Consider the following 16,198-nt stretch of genomic DNA (forward strand, 5'->3'; position numbering starts at 1 on the left):
CAAAGAATCAACAAAGAAAGAGAATTTCAGGCCAATCTCCCTTATGAATATTGATGCAAAAATACTCAACAAAATACTTGCAAACTGAATACAAGAACACATCAAAGATATCCACTATGACCAACTGGCTTCATCCCAGGTATGCAGGGGTGGTTCAATATACAGAAATCCATCAATGTGATCCACCATATTAAGAAATTGAAAGAAAAAAAAAACATGATAATCTCCTTAGATGCTGAAAAAGCATTTGATAAAATTCAACATCCATTCATGTTTAAAGTCTTGGAGACACAGGGATACAAGGCACATATTTAAACATAGTAAAGGCAATACACAGCAAGCCTATAGCCAACATCAAACTGTATGAAGAGAAACTTAAAGCAATCCCACTGAAATCAGGCACAAGGCAAGGCTACCCACTCTCTCCATATCTCTTCAACATAGTGCTGGAATTCCTTGCTAGAGCACTAAGACAATTGAAGGAGATCAAGGGGATACAAATTGGAAAGGAAGAAGTCAAATTATTATTTGCAGATGATATGATAGTATACCTGAGTGATCCCAAAAATTCTACCAGGGAACTCCTTCAGCTGATAAACACCTTCAGCAAAGTGGTTGGATACAAAATTAACTAAAAAAAAAAAAAATCAGTAGCCCTCCTGTATACAAAAGACAAAAGGACCGAGAAAGAAATTAGGGAAACAACACTCTTCACAATAGCCATAAATGACATAAAATACCTTGGTGTAACCCTAATCAAGCAGGTCAAAGACTTACATGAAAAAAATTTCCGGTCTCTGAAGAAAGAATTAGAAGAAGATATCAGGAAATGGAAAGATCTCCCATGCTCATGGCTTGGCAGGATTAACATTGTAAAAAATGGCCATCTTACCAAAAGCAATCTACAGATTCAATGCAATTCCCATCAAATTACCAACACAATTCTTTACATACCTGGAAAGAAAAATTCTCAACTACATATGGTGTTGTAGTTGGTGATTACTATTTACTATTGATATATCTTCTGGTAATGCTGCTGTTAATCCTAAGCAGCTGTATAACCAAATAACCACACAAACACTGGGTTTATTTATTTAACCTAGAACAAAATTCTGGGCAATAGCTACTCCATCCTAAACCTCCAAGCCCTCATAAGTTTCCTAACATTTAGATTTCCCACATTATACTTGCTTTTTATGATATCTTAGTTCCAATCCATCTCTCCACATAGCTCCAAGATCTCTTCTCCAACTCTGTCTCAAAGCTCTCCTCTAGCCCTTTCTCCTCCCACTCATTTCCTGTCTTCTGGCTCCTCCCCTCCTTCTTGTCCTTTGGCTCCTTCCTGCTCAACATTGTGTCTAGTTGCTTTATTTTGTCCTGTTTACACAAGAATTAAGTCAGGATGCTTAGAATGAGTATCACAATGCAATATCCAGATTGAAACCAGAGAGTGGGGGGAGGGAATCAGTATTTGAATGAACAAGGGTAAGGTGTATACATTTTAAAAGAACATTATACCAACATTTCCTCCTTTAAGTCCAATAAAAGGCTCCTTTTTCTTTCAATACAATAATAATTATAAAATTATGAAAACTGTTAGGTAAAATCTACATGTGCAATGTCTCGTCCATGTGTATTTAGCACATGGAGGGGGTATCTTAGGAGAAATTATCTGATTATCCTATCTATCTTGACAAGTTAAAAGTTCTATACCTAAATTAACTTTTATCCTTATTGGCATTACCTATATGAAAAGATTTTTTAACTTATAAACAACTCAAGCTTAATTGTGGCACAATAACTATTTGGCCTTCAACCACATCAGAGACTTGAGAAGGAAGAAGATTGGTTATTAGAGTAAATATGAAGAGCATGTTAGCAGCTTCCAAAAAATAAAAATTTGACAGAGACAGTTTGCTGCCTGAACTTTCTGTAACGTTGGAGCATCATCCTCAGCCTTCTGGCTCAGAATATTTGACAGACATATATATGTGAAGCAGGAACTATTTAGGACTTGCTTACCCTGTCTTGGCAGAGTTTGGCAGTAAACTTGTCCTGCATTTAAGTTTTCCCATTTTTTGGCAGAAGTTGTCTGCTGTGAAGCAAGGGCATTTTCTTTACCTGAGTGGCTTGTTTGCCACATTTGAAACCATCTCCATATGAAGGTTTTTTGATGCTCATTATCTTTTTTCAGGTAGGCAGGGTGCTTTCAGGAAGACTTGTCTCATTGTCAAAGAATCTTGAAAATAATAAAAATATTTTAAATGCCATATTCTGTAGGTCTCTGAAGTTTTTGAAGATTACCTATTTTTATGTAATCGATCTGTATACAAAATCATATCTATCTGTTAAACCTAGGATGTACACTTCTGTAATAAATTAGACTAGTGTCTGACATGACTATAAGTTGAATAACTAGCATTTAACTTGCATTAGTTAATATCCTAAACAGTTTTTAATAGCAGTTTAAAAGTATTGGAAGTAACCTCAACTTTCTATCACTATACTAAAGCTTATACCAATGTATCAAAAATACTTATTTTTGCATCGATACACAAATTCCTATACCAGAGTTAAAATTAACCTTATTTGGGAATAACAAATAAAATCTTAAAATGAGTAGATTCAATAATCTACTTTTTTTTCTATTCCTATAAGATATAGCTGTATATTCCGTGTTTCACTTTGAATAAGACCATTAATAATAAATATCTCCCAATAAAATTTTATAAAATAAAATAAAATTTTATTGACAATAAAATTTTGTAGCCATAGCAAACAATCAAAAACATACCCAATCTCCTTTAAGGAAAATTGGATGCCGTTCTCATAGATTTCTTCTAGCTGACATTTTGGACATGTAGAAATCCTGTAAGGGGCCCAAATAAAATTGGGAAAAATGGTTAATTAAGCAGGCGATAATATTTGTGGTCCAATAACATTTGAATGTTGAGAAATTTCAGGCTTAATAAAAGTCCTCTTTGGAACAGTCTAAAATGCTGGACCAGTTAAAATTAGTAGCTTTCTTCAAAGTTCTTTTGGGAGCAGGCTTTCATGAGAAAACAATTGGAGCAGTTGAGGAAGGAACAAGCAGAATGCTGGAACATGCAAGATGCTGGAACAGATGTGTCAATGTCTCAGCATGCTGAAGAATGAATCCTTCAGGTTTGATCCAGCATCTCTGGTGTCCAGTTCTTTTGTTCTGCAAACATAATTTCTCACAAGCATTATAGAGTTCTAAAATTATAAATGTATGTCATGTGCAGGATAAAACCAAACTGTAAGCCAATTTTATCTATGCAAATTAAAAGGTTAGCATAATACATTTTGAGGATATTATAGCCAAGGATTTATTGGCCAAGTATTGTTGAAGTTTTTGGCTGAAAACATATTTTTTATCTCTCAGTCAATTTCAGAGTTGTTCTCAAGTAAAGGGATTAGCAATACAAGTTATCATTATTATTGAACATACAATCATTATCATGTTGAAATCAAAATAAAGTTGGATAGATTAAAATATCTTTTTCGGGCTCTTGCGTGCCTGTTGTATTAGGCCAAGTTGCCACTTATTTCCCTAGAGAAGCCTCCCATTATAGAAACAAGCTGGTTGCCTTGAGCAATAGAAAATACATGTTTAAGTAAACTTTATATAAAATCCCTTTTAATTTAGAATATAAGCATACCATAGGTATCTTGTACCTGTTGTGAGGCTTAGTCCTAGATTTTTATATATGTTGTAACTATTTGTCCTATCCCCATTTATATATAGAATGGGTAGTTATGCCTTTATAGCCAAACTTCATTTAAACTCCCCCTTACCTTTAACATTTAAGCATACCCTAGGCATCTTGTATCTGGCCTTTACATTGATAAGCATACCCTAGGCATCTTGTACCTGGGCTTTACACTCCCTCTTGCCTTTAGCATTTAAGCATACCCTAGACATCTTGTACCTGGGCTTTAAATTGATAGTGGCTATTTTTTGGCTTGCCCCTTATTTATACAGGATGGGCAGTAATGGCTTTATAGCCGAACTTTATAGAAACTCTTAGCATTAGCATATAAACTCTCTTACCCTTAGCATTTAAGTATATCCTAGGTATCCTGTACCTGGGCTTTTACATTGGTTTTGGCTATTCTTTGGCTTGCCCCCTTTTTGATATGGGATGGAAAGTTTTGTATTTTAAACATATGAGTATAATTTTTGAGTTTTTAGGACTAAACTAGGTTGACATGTACTTTGCCATCTTTAAGCCTTGTGTCTTTTTTGCATCAGCATGACCAACATTTTTCCCCCATGAAAATGTCTCACATTTAAAAGAATAAGGCAGTTTTCAGAGCAGTGTGACATTATCTCTCTTTACATTAACCTAAAAATGATGTGAATCCAACCTTTAGACCAGTATGGATATAACATCTATTATTAAGAAAAAATAATTTACATGGTAAACTTAAGGAAAATTGTGTCATTTTGAATCTGAGACTATCTCTGTAAGTGCCTAAACAGCAGAAGTTAACATCCAGGCTTTTATTATGTAAATTAGCTTGATCCAGAACTCAGAGATCTGCCTGTTTCTTTTTTACTTTGTATTGGGAAGAAAGGCATGTGCCTTCACCAACTTGTTCAGATATATATATTCAAATCAGTATCATTGTAACTCGAAGCCTGTAAATGAAAATCAAACAAAGAGACAAGAAAATTTTTTTTCTTTTTTTATTGTTTATTATTATTAGTTACATTTTATTAACTGTATCCCAGCTGTATCCCGCTCCCTTATACCCTCCCAATCCCACCCTCCCTCCTTCAGCTTCTCCCTGCCCCTTTCCAAGTCCACAGATTGGGGAGGACCTCCTCCCCTTTCGAGACAAGAAATTTTTAAATTGGGAATCAGTTGTGCCAATTATGCTGTAACAAACAAAGCCCAGTTGGTTATTTTTTGTTGATGTTTCAGTGAATTGGCGGACCCTTACCAGAAAGAGCTGACAAGTATCTTGCAGCTAGAGAGCTTTGGATTTTAGCTGTTATTAATCTAATTATTAGGAAGAGTGCCCTTTTTCTTGTCTGTAACTTAGTATTCCGATCCTTGTTTTTTTTTTTTTTTTTTCCCCATTTTCTCCTTCAACTTTCTTGGAGAAGGTATGGAGAAGAACCAACACCATTAAACATATTGCAACCAGATTCATGACTATGAAGGCCAAAATGAAGCCAAAAGCAATTAAAACACCCTCTGCCATGGCAATTTTTATTATTATTATTATTTTAGATACAGTTTAAGCCAAACTCTGTCTAGAGGTTTGTCTGCCTCCAGTTCCTTTCTTTCCTGTTATGGCTGCAGAGCTGAGCCAGTTGATTCAGCCACAGTATAAAAGAACCATGCTTGTTTACCCCTCAGTCAAACCGGAACAGCAGGCCAGTTTTGTTATAGAAGTCTCAGGCCTGCCCACAGGAGGCTGTCTTTTGCTTCTGAGCCTGTTTAAGAGTCTCTTTTAAAGAGACAGAAATAGACCTGGGAGTTTTTAGGTTTTAAGTTTGCGTTTTATCACAGGGAGCTTATTCCTCCCACCAAATTATGATAAAGTATGATTTAAAGGGTGTGGATACTTAGATTAGTTAGGCATCATTTGTTGTAGTCATGATCAATATTTTATTCTTCTGGTAATGCTGCTGTTAATCCTAAGCAGCTGTATAACCAAATCACCACACAGACATTGGTTAAATTAGTTAACCTAGAACACAATGCTGGGCAATAGCTACTCCATCCTAAGCCTCCAAGCCTTCATTAGTTTTCTAACATTTAGATTCCCCACATTATATTTGCTTTTTATGATATCTTAGGTCCAATCCATCTCTCCACATAGTTCCAAGATCCTTCCTCCAACTCTGTCTCTAAGCTCTACTCTAGCCCTTTCTCCTCCCACTCATTTCCTGTCCTCTGGCTCATCCCTGCTCAACATTGTGTCTAGTTGCTTTATTTTGTCCTGTTTACACAAGAGTTGACACAGGATGCTTAGAATGAGTATCACAATGCAATATCAGGATTGAAACCAGAGAATGGGGGGGGCAGAAATCAGCATTTGAATGAACAAGGGTAAGGTGTATACATTTTAAAAGAACATTATACCAATAATACCGAATAACAAGAAACCTAGAATTGCTAAAACAATCTTCTGCAATAAAAGATCTTCTGGAGGTATCTCCATCCCTGAACTTAAGCTGTGCTATAGAGCAACAGTAATAAAAACTGCATGGTACTAGCATAGAAAAAAAATGGTGGATCAATGGAACTGAAGGAAAGACCCATATATAACCCACACACTTAGGGACACCCGATCTTTGACAAAGATGCCAAAACCATACAATGGAAAAAAAGATAACACCTTCAACAAATGGGGCTGGTCTAACTGGATAGATCCATACTTATCACCCTGCACAAAACTAAAGTCCAAGTGGATCAAAGACCTCAACATAAAACCAGATACACTAAATCTGTTAGAGGAAAAATTAGGGAAAAGCCTGGAACTCATTGGCACAGGACACAACTTCCTGAACAGAACACCAACAGCACAGGCTCTAAGAGCAACAATCAATAAATGGAACCTCATGAAACTGAAAAGCTTCTGTAAAGCAAAAGACACCATCATCAAAACAAAACGACTGCCTACAGATTGGGAAAGAATCTTCACCAACACTCTATCTGATAGAGGGCTATTATCCAGTATATATAAAGAAGTAAAGAAGGTGAAAAGCAACAAACCAAGTAATCCAATTTAAAAAATGGGGAACAGAGCTAAACAGAGAATTCTCTGTAGAGGAAAATCGAGTGGCAAACACTTAAAGAAATGTTCAACCTCATTAGTCATCAGGGAAATGTAAACCAAAACGACCCTGAGATTTCATCTTACACCCATCAGAATGGCCAAGATGAGAAACTCAAGAGACAACACATGCTGGAGAGGTTGTAGAGAAAGGGGAACCCTCCTCCACTGCTGGTGGGAATGCAAACTGGTACAACCACTCTGGAAATCAATCTGGCGCTTTCTCAGACAATTAGAAATAGTGCTTCCTCAAGATCCAGCTATAGCCCTCCTAGGCATATACCCAAAAGAGGCGCAAGTACACAATAAGGACATTTGTTCAACTGTGTTTGTAGCAGCTTTATTTGTAATAGCCAGAAGCTGGAAACAACCCAGATGCCCCTCAACTGAAGAATGGATACAGAAATTGTGGTACATCTACACAATGGAAGACTACTCAGCAATAAAAAACAAGGAAATCATGAAATTTGCAGGTAAATGGTGGGAAATGAAAAAGATTATCTTGAGTGAGCTATCCCAGAAGAAGAAAGACACACGTGATATATACTCACTCATATAGACATATAATATAGGATAAACCTACTAAAATATGTACACCTAAAGAAACTAATCCAGAGGGAGGACTCTGGCTACAGTGCTCAATCCCCATCCTAAAAGGCAAAGAGGATGGACATCAGAAGAAGAAGAAAATAAGAAACAAGTTAGGAACCTGCTATAGAGGGCCTCTGAAAGGCTCTGCCCTGCAGACTATCAAAGCAGATACTGAGACTTATGGCCAACTGTTGGGCAGAGTGCATGGAATCTTATGAAAGAAGTGGGAAATAGTAAGATCTGGAGAAGACAGGAGCTCCACAAGGAGAGCAACAGAACCAAAAAATTTGAACACAGGGGTCTTTCCAGAGACTTATACTCCAACCAAGCACCATGCATGAAGATACCCTAGAACCCCTGCACAGATGTAGCCTATGGCATTTCAGTGTCCAAGTGGGTTACAAAGTAATGGGAACAGGGACTGCCTCTGACCTAAACTGACTGGCCTGCTCCTTGATCACCTCCCCCTGAGTGGGGAGCAGCCTTACCAGGCCACAGAGGAAGACAATGCAGCCACTCCTGATGAGATCTGAGAGACTAGGATCAGAAGGAAGTAGAAGAAGTCTGCCCCTAACAGTGGACTTGAGGAGGGGTATTCGTGGAGAAGAGGGAGGGAACATGAGATTGGGAGGGGAGGAGGGATGGGTTTACGGTTTACGGGGGGATACAAAGTGAATAAAGTATAATTAATAACAATTAAAATGAGAAAAAATAAAAAATATTTCTCAAATATAGAAAGTCATTGTCATATGGTTAACCCACCTTACCTCAAACCATGTAAAAATAACTCAAAATTGAATCTAAAAAAAAAATTAGTAAACCAGTAAAACTTTTTAAAAGTGTTTTAGTTTCATTTACTGTAAATAGTTCTCTCAAAAGACCCTAGGAAGATGCTCAATTTTCATTCAGAAGGATAAACCCCATAGACATCAGCAGCATGAGAATACAGGAAAAAGGACAGGAATCTATCACAGACAGGCTCTGAAAGACTCTACAGATCAATGTCTCCAAGCAGAAGCTGAGACTCACAGCCAAACTTTGGGCAGAGTGCAGGGAATCTTATGAAAGAAGGGGAAGATAGCAAGACCTGGAGGAGACAAGAGCTCCAAAGTGATATCAACAGAGCCATAAAAACTGAGCCCTGGGGTCTCTGCAGAAACTGATACCCCGAACAAGGTAAACTCATGGAGAGGACCTAAAACCCCTGCTCGGATGTAACCTATAGACTCAGTCTGCAACTGCGGTCCCTAGTAAGGAGAGCAGGGACAGTCTCTGGTATGAACTCAGTGACAGGCTCTCTAATCACCACACTCTGGGGGACTGCAGCCTTGCCAGACCACAGAGGAAGACAATGCAACCAGTCCTGATGAGATCTGATAGGCTAAATCAAATAGAAGGAGAGGACAACCTCCCCTATCAGTGGACTAGAGGAGGGGGAGAAAAGGGAAAGAGAGTGGCATTGGGAGGAGATGAGGGAGGGGGCCACAGCTAGGATACAAACTGAATAAACTGTAAATAATAATAATAATAATAATAATAATAATAATAATAATAATAATAATAAAAGAAAAAATATCGGCAAAAAGAGAGTTTGATTATCAGTCCACTTAGCAAAGTAAAGACAACAAGCTATCCCCTGCAGCCTGTGACCTCCCTAGCTGATAGTTCTTGGTCAGGCTTAAAGGACTAGTTATGACCTCATTCCTCTGGTGCTTCCAAATAGTACAATGCAGAGGCTCTTGAATATGCAGCTCTAGACGTGGTCATGGGCAATCAATCCATGGCCATGCCCCCCGCCAAAGTGATTCATCTTTCTCTCAGCAGCCATCAAACCACTAATAGATCCTCACCTAGAGATGAGGTTTCCTGAGATCCTACCTCGTCTATGTTAGAATTTTAACTGGCTCCATCTTCTGCCAGTCTGATAGAGCTAAACAAAGATGCTCTAAGTCCATCTGTGCAACAGACAAGCTAGATCCAGGAAACAACATAACACAATTCTCATGTCCATCCTGCAGCTCTTACATTCTTTCTGGCCCCATCCCATCTTTGATGTTTTCTGGCCATGTGGATAAGCTGGGGACACAAGAAGACCATTTTTGAAAGTATTATTAGACTTAAGTCTAAGGGGAATAAGAAAAAAAAAATGTCTTTGTTTTTATCACATGTACCTTTTCTTTGGGTCTATGTCATTGCTAACTTAAGGCATCCTCTCACTGTTTTCTATAGCTATGTCTTCTCTTATAGGACCCTCATCTTGAGAGAATCTACAGCTTATTTTTTTTTTTACTTTTTTCTATTTATTTTCCATTATTTCTTCCCTCTTCTTAGCAGCAACATTTCTTTTAGTCCATATTTTGTGTGTGGGGCCTTTGTCAGAGATATATTCTTTTTAAGGCTTTTAGGATACCTGCAATAATTCACACAAGAGAACAGGACAGCAATGGAGAGGTATACAGACAACTATCATTTTACTTGTGAAATATCTGGCACATGGTAGCTACTTCAACACATCATATACAATGTTGCCTCGAAAGAAAGTAAGTAATATCAAGTGATGGTTCTAATTCCATATTGTAATCAGGAATATAGTTAACTTCACCTGAATACAAAAGGGATGTGTAGGCTGGAGAGATGACTTGACAGATAGAAATGCTCACTGGTCTCATAGAAGAAATGTATTTGATTCTCAGCACCCATGCGGCAGCTTATTAAAAAAAAAAATGCTGTCCTCTTTTGGCCTCCACATTCTCCAACATACATAAGATGCACATGAAAGCAAACACACACACATAAAAATAATAAAAACTTATACATAAGTCTGAGAAAGCAATCTGCATTACTTTTGAAACTTGCAAGGGTCCTATAAACATAGGGATAAGAAAAAAAATACAGTTGGTTCTAATATAAGCACAGTGACTTATATTTATCATTAAGGGAAATTTCTATCAAGAATGATATGTTCTTTATAAAACTTGCACTGCAAGTTTTCAAACATCAGGCCATTAAATAATTTGTAACATAAAGAAAATGATATGAACAACTCCCACGGATAGGGAATTCCAACCGTTACTGCAAGAGTAACAAAGGTCCACCAAGATCCTTTTAAGAATCACCGAGCACTACATTCGTTTGTATTTACTATTCTAGTTTAAGTCAAACACTAGTGTCAAAATATGTTTTCCATGATCATTTCATTCCATTTTCCTCCCTTGCATTCAGAGGTAACATGAGACAATTCTTTTTTTTTTTTTTTTTTTTTTTTTTCTTCCATAAAATTTTTATTTCAGTTTTTTCTATTTTGTGGCAAAATACACAACGGGCACAATTTTAAAAGAATTTAGGTTTGGCTTATGATTACAGAGCCTATTACATACTTTTATGCATGGTTGGCACTGTCCTTTGTTTTTAGGATCTAGTGAGGTGGAATTCTGTGGTGGATAAGAGCAGATTAGCTCATGGCAGTGCACGAAAGGAGAGAAATTGAGCTCATTGAAGAGATAGAGTCAACAAAATTTCGATTTATGTCAAAGAGTTTTGACCTCTTACTTTCCACTACATTTCAATAATGCCATCAAACTATAAATCCATGATTTAACTTAATAATGGTGTCAACCCTCATAAATTAGTTAACTATGGTTGGATTTTCCAGATGAGAAACAAGTCTTGCAGAAAGGACTTTTGAGGACACATCATAGCAAAGTATAACATTTTGTTCCCTCCTATAGAAAATTCCATAGCTCCTTTAGTGATAAGATTTTAAGCTGTATTCTAAAAATATCAAAATATTCTAGTAATAAAATGTATGATACCAAAAATGTCTGTTAGGCCACAGAGGAGGACTTTGCAGCCAGCCCTGAAGATACCTGATAAAACAGGGACAGATGAAAGGGGAGGAGGTCCTCCCCTATCAGGGGACTTGGAAAGGGGCAGGGAGGAGACCAGGGAGGGAGTGTGGGGTTGGGGAGGGAATGAGGGAGCGGGATACAGCTGGGACACGGAGTTAACAAAATGTAACTAAAAAGAAAAAAAAAAATACAATATGAATTCACCTGTAAAAAAAAAAAATAAAAAATAAAAAAAAAAAAAAAAAGACCAAAAACAAAAATACAAAATCAAAACAAAAAATATTATGACTATGGGGCTGGTGATTTGGGAGGAGACATACTATCTTGATTTTATGCTCTTGTAATGAGACGAAGGCATAAGGAATGAAGTCATTGGGTCTTTTGGCCTATTATTTTGTCAAATGAACTGGAGCTTGGATTGGGAGAGACTCTAGGAGATGGCCTGAAGAATGGTGTGAGCTTTCACTGATTTAATAGAATTTATATTCTGTGCAGTAGTCTGGTCCATCCTGCAAATACGTATCTTGATACTTTACTTAATGTAACACATTTTTGGTATCATACATTTTATTACGAGACAATTCTTTGTATGATTTTTTTTTTTTTTTTTTTAGAAATGAGATTGTCTAGTTAAAAGAATGTAAAATTAAAGCAAGTTTTAAGTTCCAGTGATTAATAAAATAATTTGATCTGGCTTCAATCTCCTGAACTTTCAAATTCTAACAATTTATTTTCTGTTTTATCCCAGAATGTGGGTGTTGTGAGACAGTGGTGTATACTAAATTTGGAGCCAAGTGGACATGTGTTTGAACCCTGACTCATAACCAGTAAATCATATGGCCATGGAAGATTTCTTTACATTTTACTCTCAGTTTCCTTTCCATGAAACAAAGATGGCAGTTTCTAAATCAATGTTTTTTCATAGGACTTAAGATCATCTATCATCAATCCTGGTATAGTACTTGTACACATGGTAGGTATATGAATAATAGTTATTCTAATCTTCTCCAAAAAAAAAAAAAAAAAAAAAAAAACACTCCTTGACTACAAGGTATCATAGCCTAAATTTTAATATGAGCTTTTCCTGATTTCTAGGAAGTAACAGCTACATAAACAGTATATAAATAAATACATAACCAACATCTTAGGAAAAAAAAAGCCTTATTTCTTTCAAAGAACTAAGAACATTTTTCATCAAAGCTCTTATGAAGTGAAGGAAAAGCCTACTTGTCTATGTTCCATGTAAGTGGTCCAAGACAGCAGACAGTGTTTGCATTTTTACATACGAAATATTCTGGTATCAGTATTGCAGGCTGTACCTGCTCAGGAACCATAAATATTATTGGATTCTCAATTATCATTGTATAATCCTCAACTCCTATATCTATATCCAAGCTCCAGGTCTGCTAAGAAGAATGTTTTTAAGAGTGTTTATAAAAATGGCTGCAGAATTATCTCTCAAACTCTTGAATTTTAAAATTTTTTCTACATTACAAATTATAGAAAAGTTATCAATGATTACTATCTATAAATGATCATTCCTGAAGTTAATATAACATGGCTTATGAAAAGAAAATGAAACCAAAACTTTTCAAATATTCTTGGCATATCTTACCTCCTAGAGTTAAATATGGGTTAAATTCTAAGGTATTATGAGACCACTTCCACCATCATTTCTCTTGATTCTCTACTCCAGGAGACAGAGTAGAGATGGCATAGAGACAGAGAGCTTAAGAAACCTTCTCTAGGTATCTCCCTACACAGAACTCTGCTTGTATGAGCTCAAGGCTTTTTTCTCTGTGTTCTACATTCAGAACTCAGGTAACCGCTTCCCAGCCAGCAGTTCTCTCTTTCTCTCTCTCTGGAATGAAGGATAAAGTCAGAAAATTACTAAAGATCCTTAGGAAAATGAGATTCTCTAAATTTTTGGAAGGAAAAGGAGGGAAAGGTGTACTCAGGATATCCAGGACAAAGATCTCATTCCTGGATTTTTGAAGAGAAAGGAACTAAGTGAACCAGTTACCAAGACAACCAGTGTTGGGGAGAAGGGTTGGGACAGGGAAATGGGTGACCTATGGGTACTTTTGTTTTTGCCTCTGTCCCTGGTAGCTTTCCATGGCGTCAAAGGCTGTTTGGAATGTGACCCCAAATTCACAGAGGATGTTATGTTCTTGTTGGAAAACCTTGTACCTACAGACGTTCCTGAAAGAGATCAACTGCTTCAAAGGCAGCATAAGGAGATATCCCACTTAAGCTCCAAGGTCTCCCACAAGGATGTGAATCTTCGGTTGTTGGGTGAGGAAAGTTCGAGTCCTGAGAGATTGGGAGGTTAAAGAGGGAAGAGCGGCATGGAGGACAACACGTGGATCCACTCCAGATCCCTCAGAGATGTGATTGTTCCCTGCCCCACACTGTTCTTTCTTTCCTATATAGCTGTTCGAAATGTTCTCAAATTGAGAGTATGGCTGAAGAATGAATTTTATAGACTGGGAAACGAAACATGGAAAGGTAAGGCATTGTTTCACTGTCAAAACTTTTGTGATACAAACAGGTAAACATGTCTGAGGAAATGTCATGGGAAACAAAGCAAAATAGCTGAAATTAAATTGTGAAATAATCACCATAATTTTTAGTATCACTTCCACTCCTTTTTTTTTTTTTTTTTTTTTAGGGGTCTTTATCTTCCAAGGCAAGCTCCTTGAGGTCCGCCGAAACTTGGAATACAAACTGAAAGAAATGCTAAAGATCTTCTCTGAAGTTGGTAATGAGACATTTCTAACTTACAACACTGAAATTATGTCAGAGAACAGAAACTAAGGAGTGAGAAGAAGAATGAGGGTTCTGGTCAAAGGGGACAAGGTGCAGTGAGAAATGAGTAGACATCTGGGATCAAACAGGTATATAAGTGACACAAGTGAAGTTGGCTCTAAACTCATTAGATCTCTCTGCTTCTCTTGCAGCTTGTTCAGAAGACTGCAGTGAGTACAGTACATGTGGCACCGTGAGGTTTCAGCCCATATTTTCCCTTCTCCTTTCTCTGCCTGTGTTTTCTCCCAGAATATACACTTTAAGCCCAATTTCTAGAGCTGTAGGGGAAATATCAATCAATAAAATATCTGATGCCAAGCCCAAGCATATAAGATTTCACACACCCCAAATTTTGAAGAGGTGTTCAAGCGCCTCCTCAACACACTGCTCCAACGTGAGCTATGACAATATTTCTCCACTTCATCCACAGCCAAATATTTATAACTTTAAATTTTAAGATCTTTATTACTAGAGGAAGGATTCTGAGAACTGTAACTTAAGAGCCCTAAGAATGCCTGGGATCTAAACTATATTTATGAGGCAAGGAACACCCTGGCCATATCCCTTTTATGATTCTATTTTTCTTTGTCAGTTATAACTGAAGGTCCTGTCCTTGACTGTTGGACCTGTCTTCGCTTGACCACCCGGTGTTTCAGTGGAGACTACTGTAAAGGTGACATATGGCACTTTTAGGGGATAAGGATCAATGAACACGATGACACATTGATTTTTCTGAGTACTTTTAATAAAGCTTACAGTAATGCTTTAAAAAAGCTAAACTGTTAAGTAAAAGATATATTAACATGAATAACTTAAGACAAAGCCAGTGGGGTGGGTAAGAAAAGAATAGGGATGGATTCTGGACTCCACTGTAGAAATTATTAGGATTATGGGCAGCAAGTGGAAAATTTGTGGAGGGGTCTAATACATGGAATCCAGGAATAGTGATGAACCAGCCAATGGTCAACTCATTTGAATTGTGTCTATTTTACATAAAGAGTCCCAGTTATTAATCCTCTTCTTCCAAACTCATTTCTCTATTTCTTTTTCCTTCCAGATGAGAATCCAAGAAGAGCTGAAAATCGAGAGATTGCTCTATATCTGATACTGTTGGCAGAAGCTGTGATATTGGCAAGTGCTGTGTTACTGTGAGTTTTCCACACTCCCAGCATTTCTTTGCAAATTCCCAACATCCTCCTCCCTAATGGAGAAGGGGAAAGAAATAGACAGAAGCCGATTGTGAATAATAGATGAAACACAAAGTAATCCAGGAATAAAGGAAAATAATTATATGATTATTCTTAAAATACTGCTTCTTACAGTGAAGAACTGACTTCTCTCTTTCTCTACTCTAGATTCTATTTTTGCATCTCACATTGGAAGAAAATGAAGCTAATACGAAGGACATTGAAGACATATTTGGAGAAGAAACTTGAAGAATTAGTAGGGATGACAGATACGGATGATGAGAAACAAGATTGGGAGACACAGAAATCAAATTCACAGTCTCTGACAAGGGATCTTTCAGGTGTTGAGTCAAAGATGCAAACTGGGACTTGAATTTCTGCGTGATCATGAAATCACAGCGTCTGAAAACTGGAATAGAACTTAGGGTTTCTCCAGTGAGTATCCTTACTGACAATCCCAGAGACAATGGATGAAATGAGAGGAACAAAAGATTTACCCTGAGTTATACAGAACGTAAACTGCTATGCTGCAACATGCAAGAAACAACAGGCCATGTGATAATAAAAATGCATTGTTAGTAACTTTCCTGAATGGCAGTAATTAGGGCAACTTCCATGTTTATAAACCTGAATTTTATTTCTACTTTTATTTTATTTCCATTTTCATATCTAACATCAGGGTCAATGTAGATGATTTCCTAGATAACAGATATTTAATCTTTATCATAATATCATAAGCACATACATATGTGTAAAATAAAGTCCAAAAATACTAGTCCTGAGTAGCTGAGGTTTGTCCCTATCATTTTCTTCTAAATCCATATCTCAAGGCAAAGTTGGATATTTTTTCCTTTTCGTGTGTGTGTGTGTGTGTGTGTGTGTGTGTGGTGTACATGTGTGAATGTGTGTGTGTGCTGGTCATATGTGTGTATGCCTGCTCATGTGTGT

General features: G+C 37.0%; 1 protein-coding gene across 1 annotated transcript; it reads left to right on the plus strand.

Annotated features, from left to right (window-relative positions):
• Nucleotides 1-13,318: 13,318 nt before the first annotated feature.
• Izumo3 (IZUMO family member 3) lies at nt 13,319-15,623 on the plus strand. The gene is made up of 7 exons (XM_055618946.1): nt 13,319-13,550; nt 13,689-13,763; nt 13,927-14,016; nt 14,216-14,233; nt 14,656-14,736; nt 15,121-15,211; nt 15,419-15,623. The coding sequence occupies exons 1-7, from the start codon at nt 13,319-13,321 to the stop codon at nt 15,621-15,623; spliced, it is 792 nt and encodes a 263-aa protein (XP_055474921.1).
• Nucleotides 15,624-16,198: the final 575 nt, after the last annotated feature.

Source organism: Psammomys obesus, unplaced genomic scaffold, assembly GCF_907164565.1.
Source record: "Psammomys obesus unplaced genomic scaffold, mPsaObe1.curated_primary_1811, whole genome shotgun sequence".
Lineage (NCBI taxonomy): Eukaryota > Metazoa > Chordata > Mammalia > Rodentia > Muridae > Psammomys > Psammomys obesus.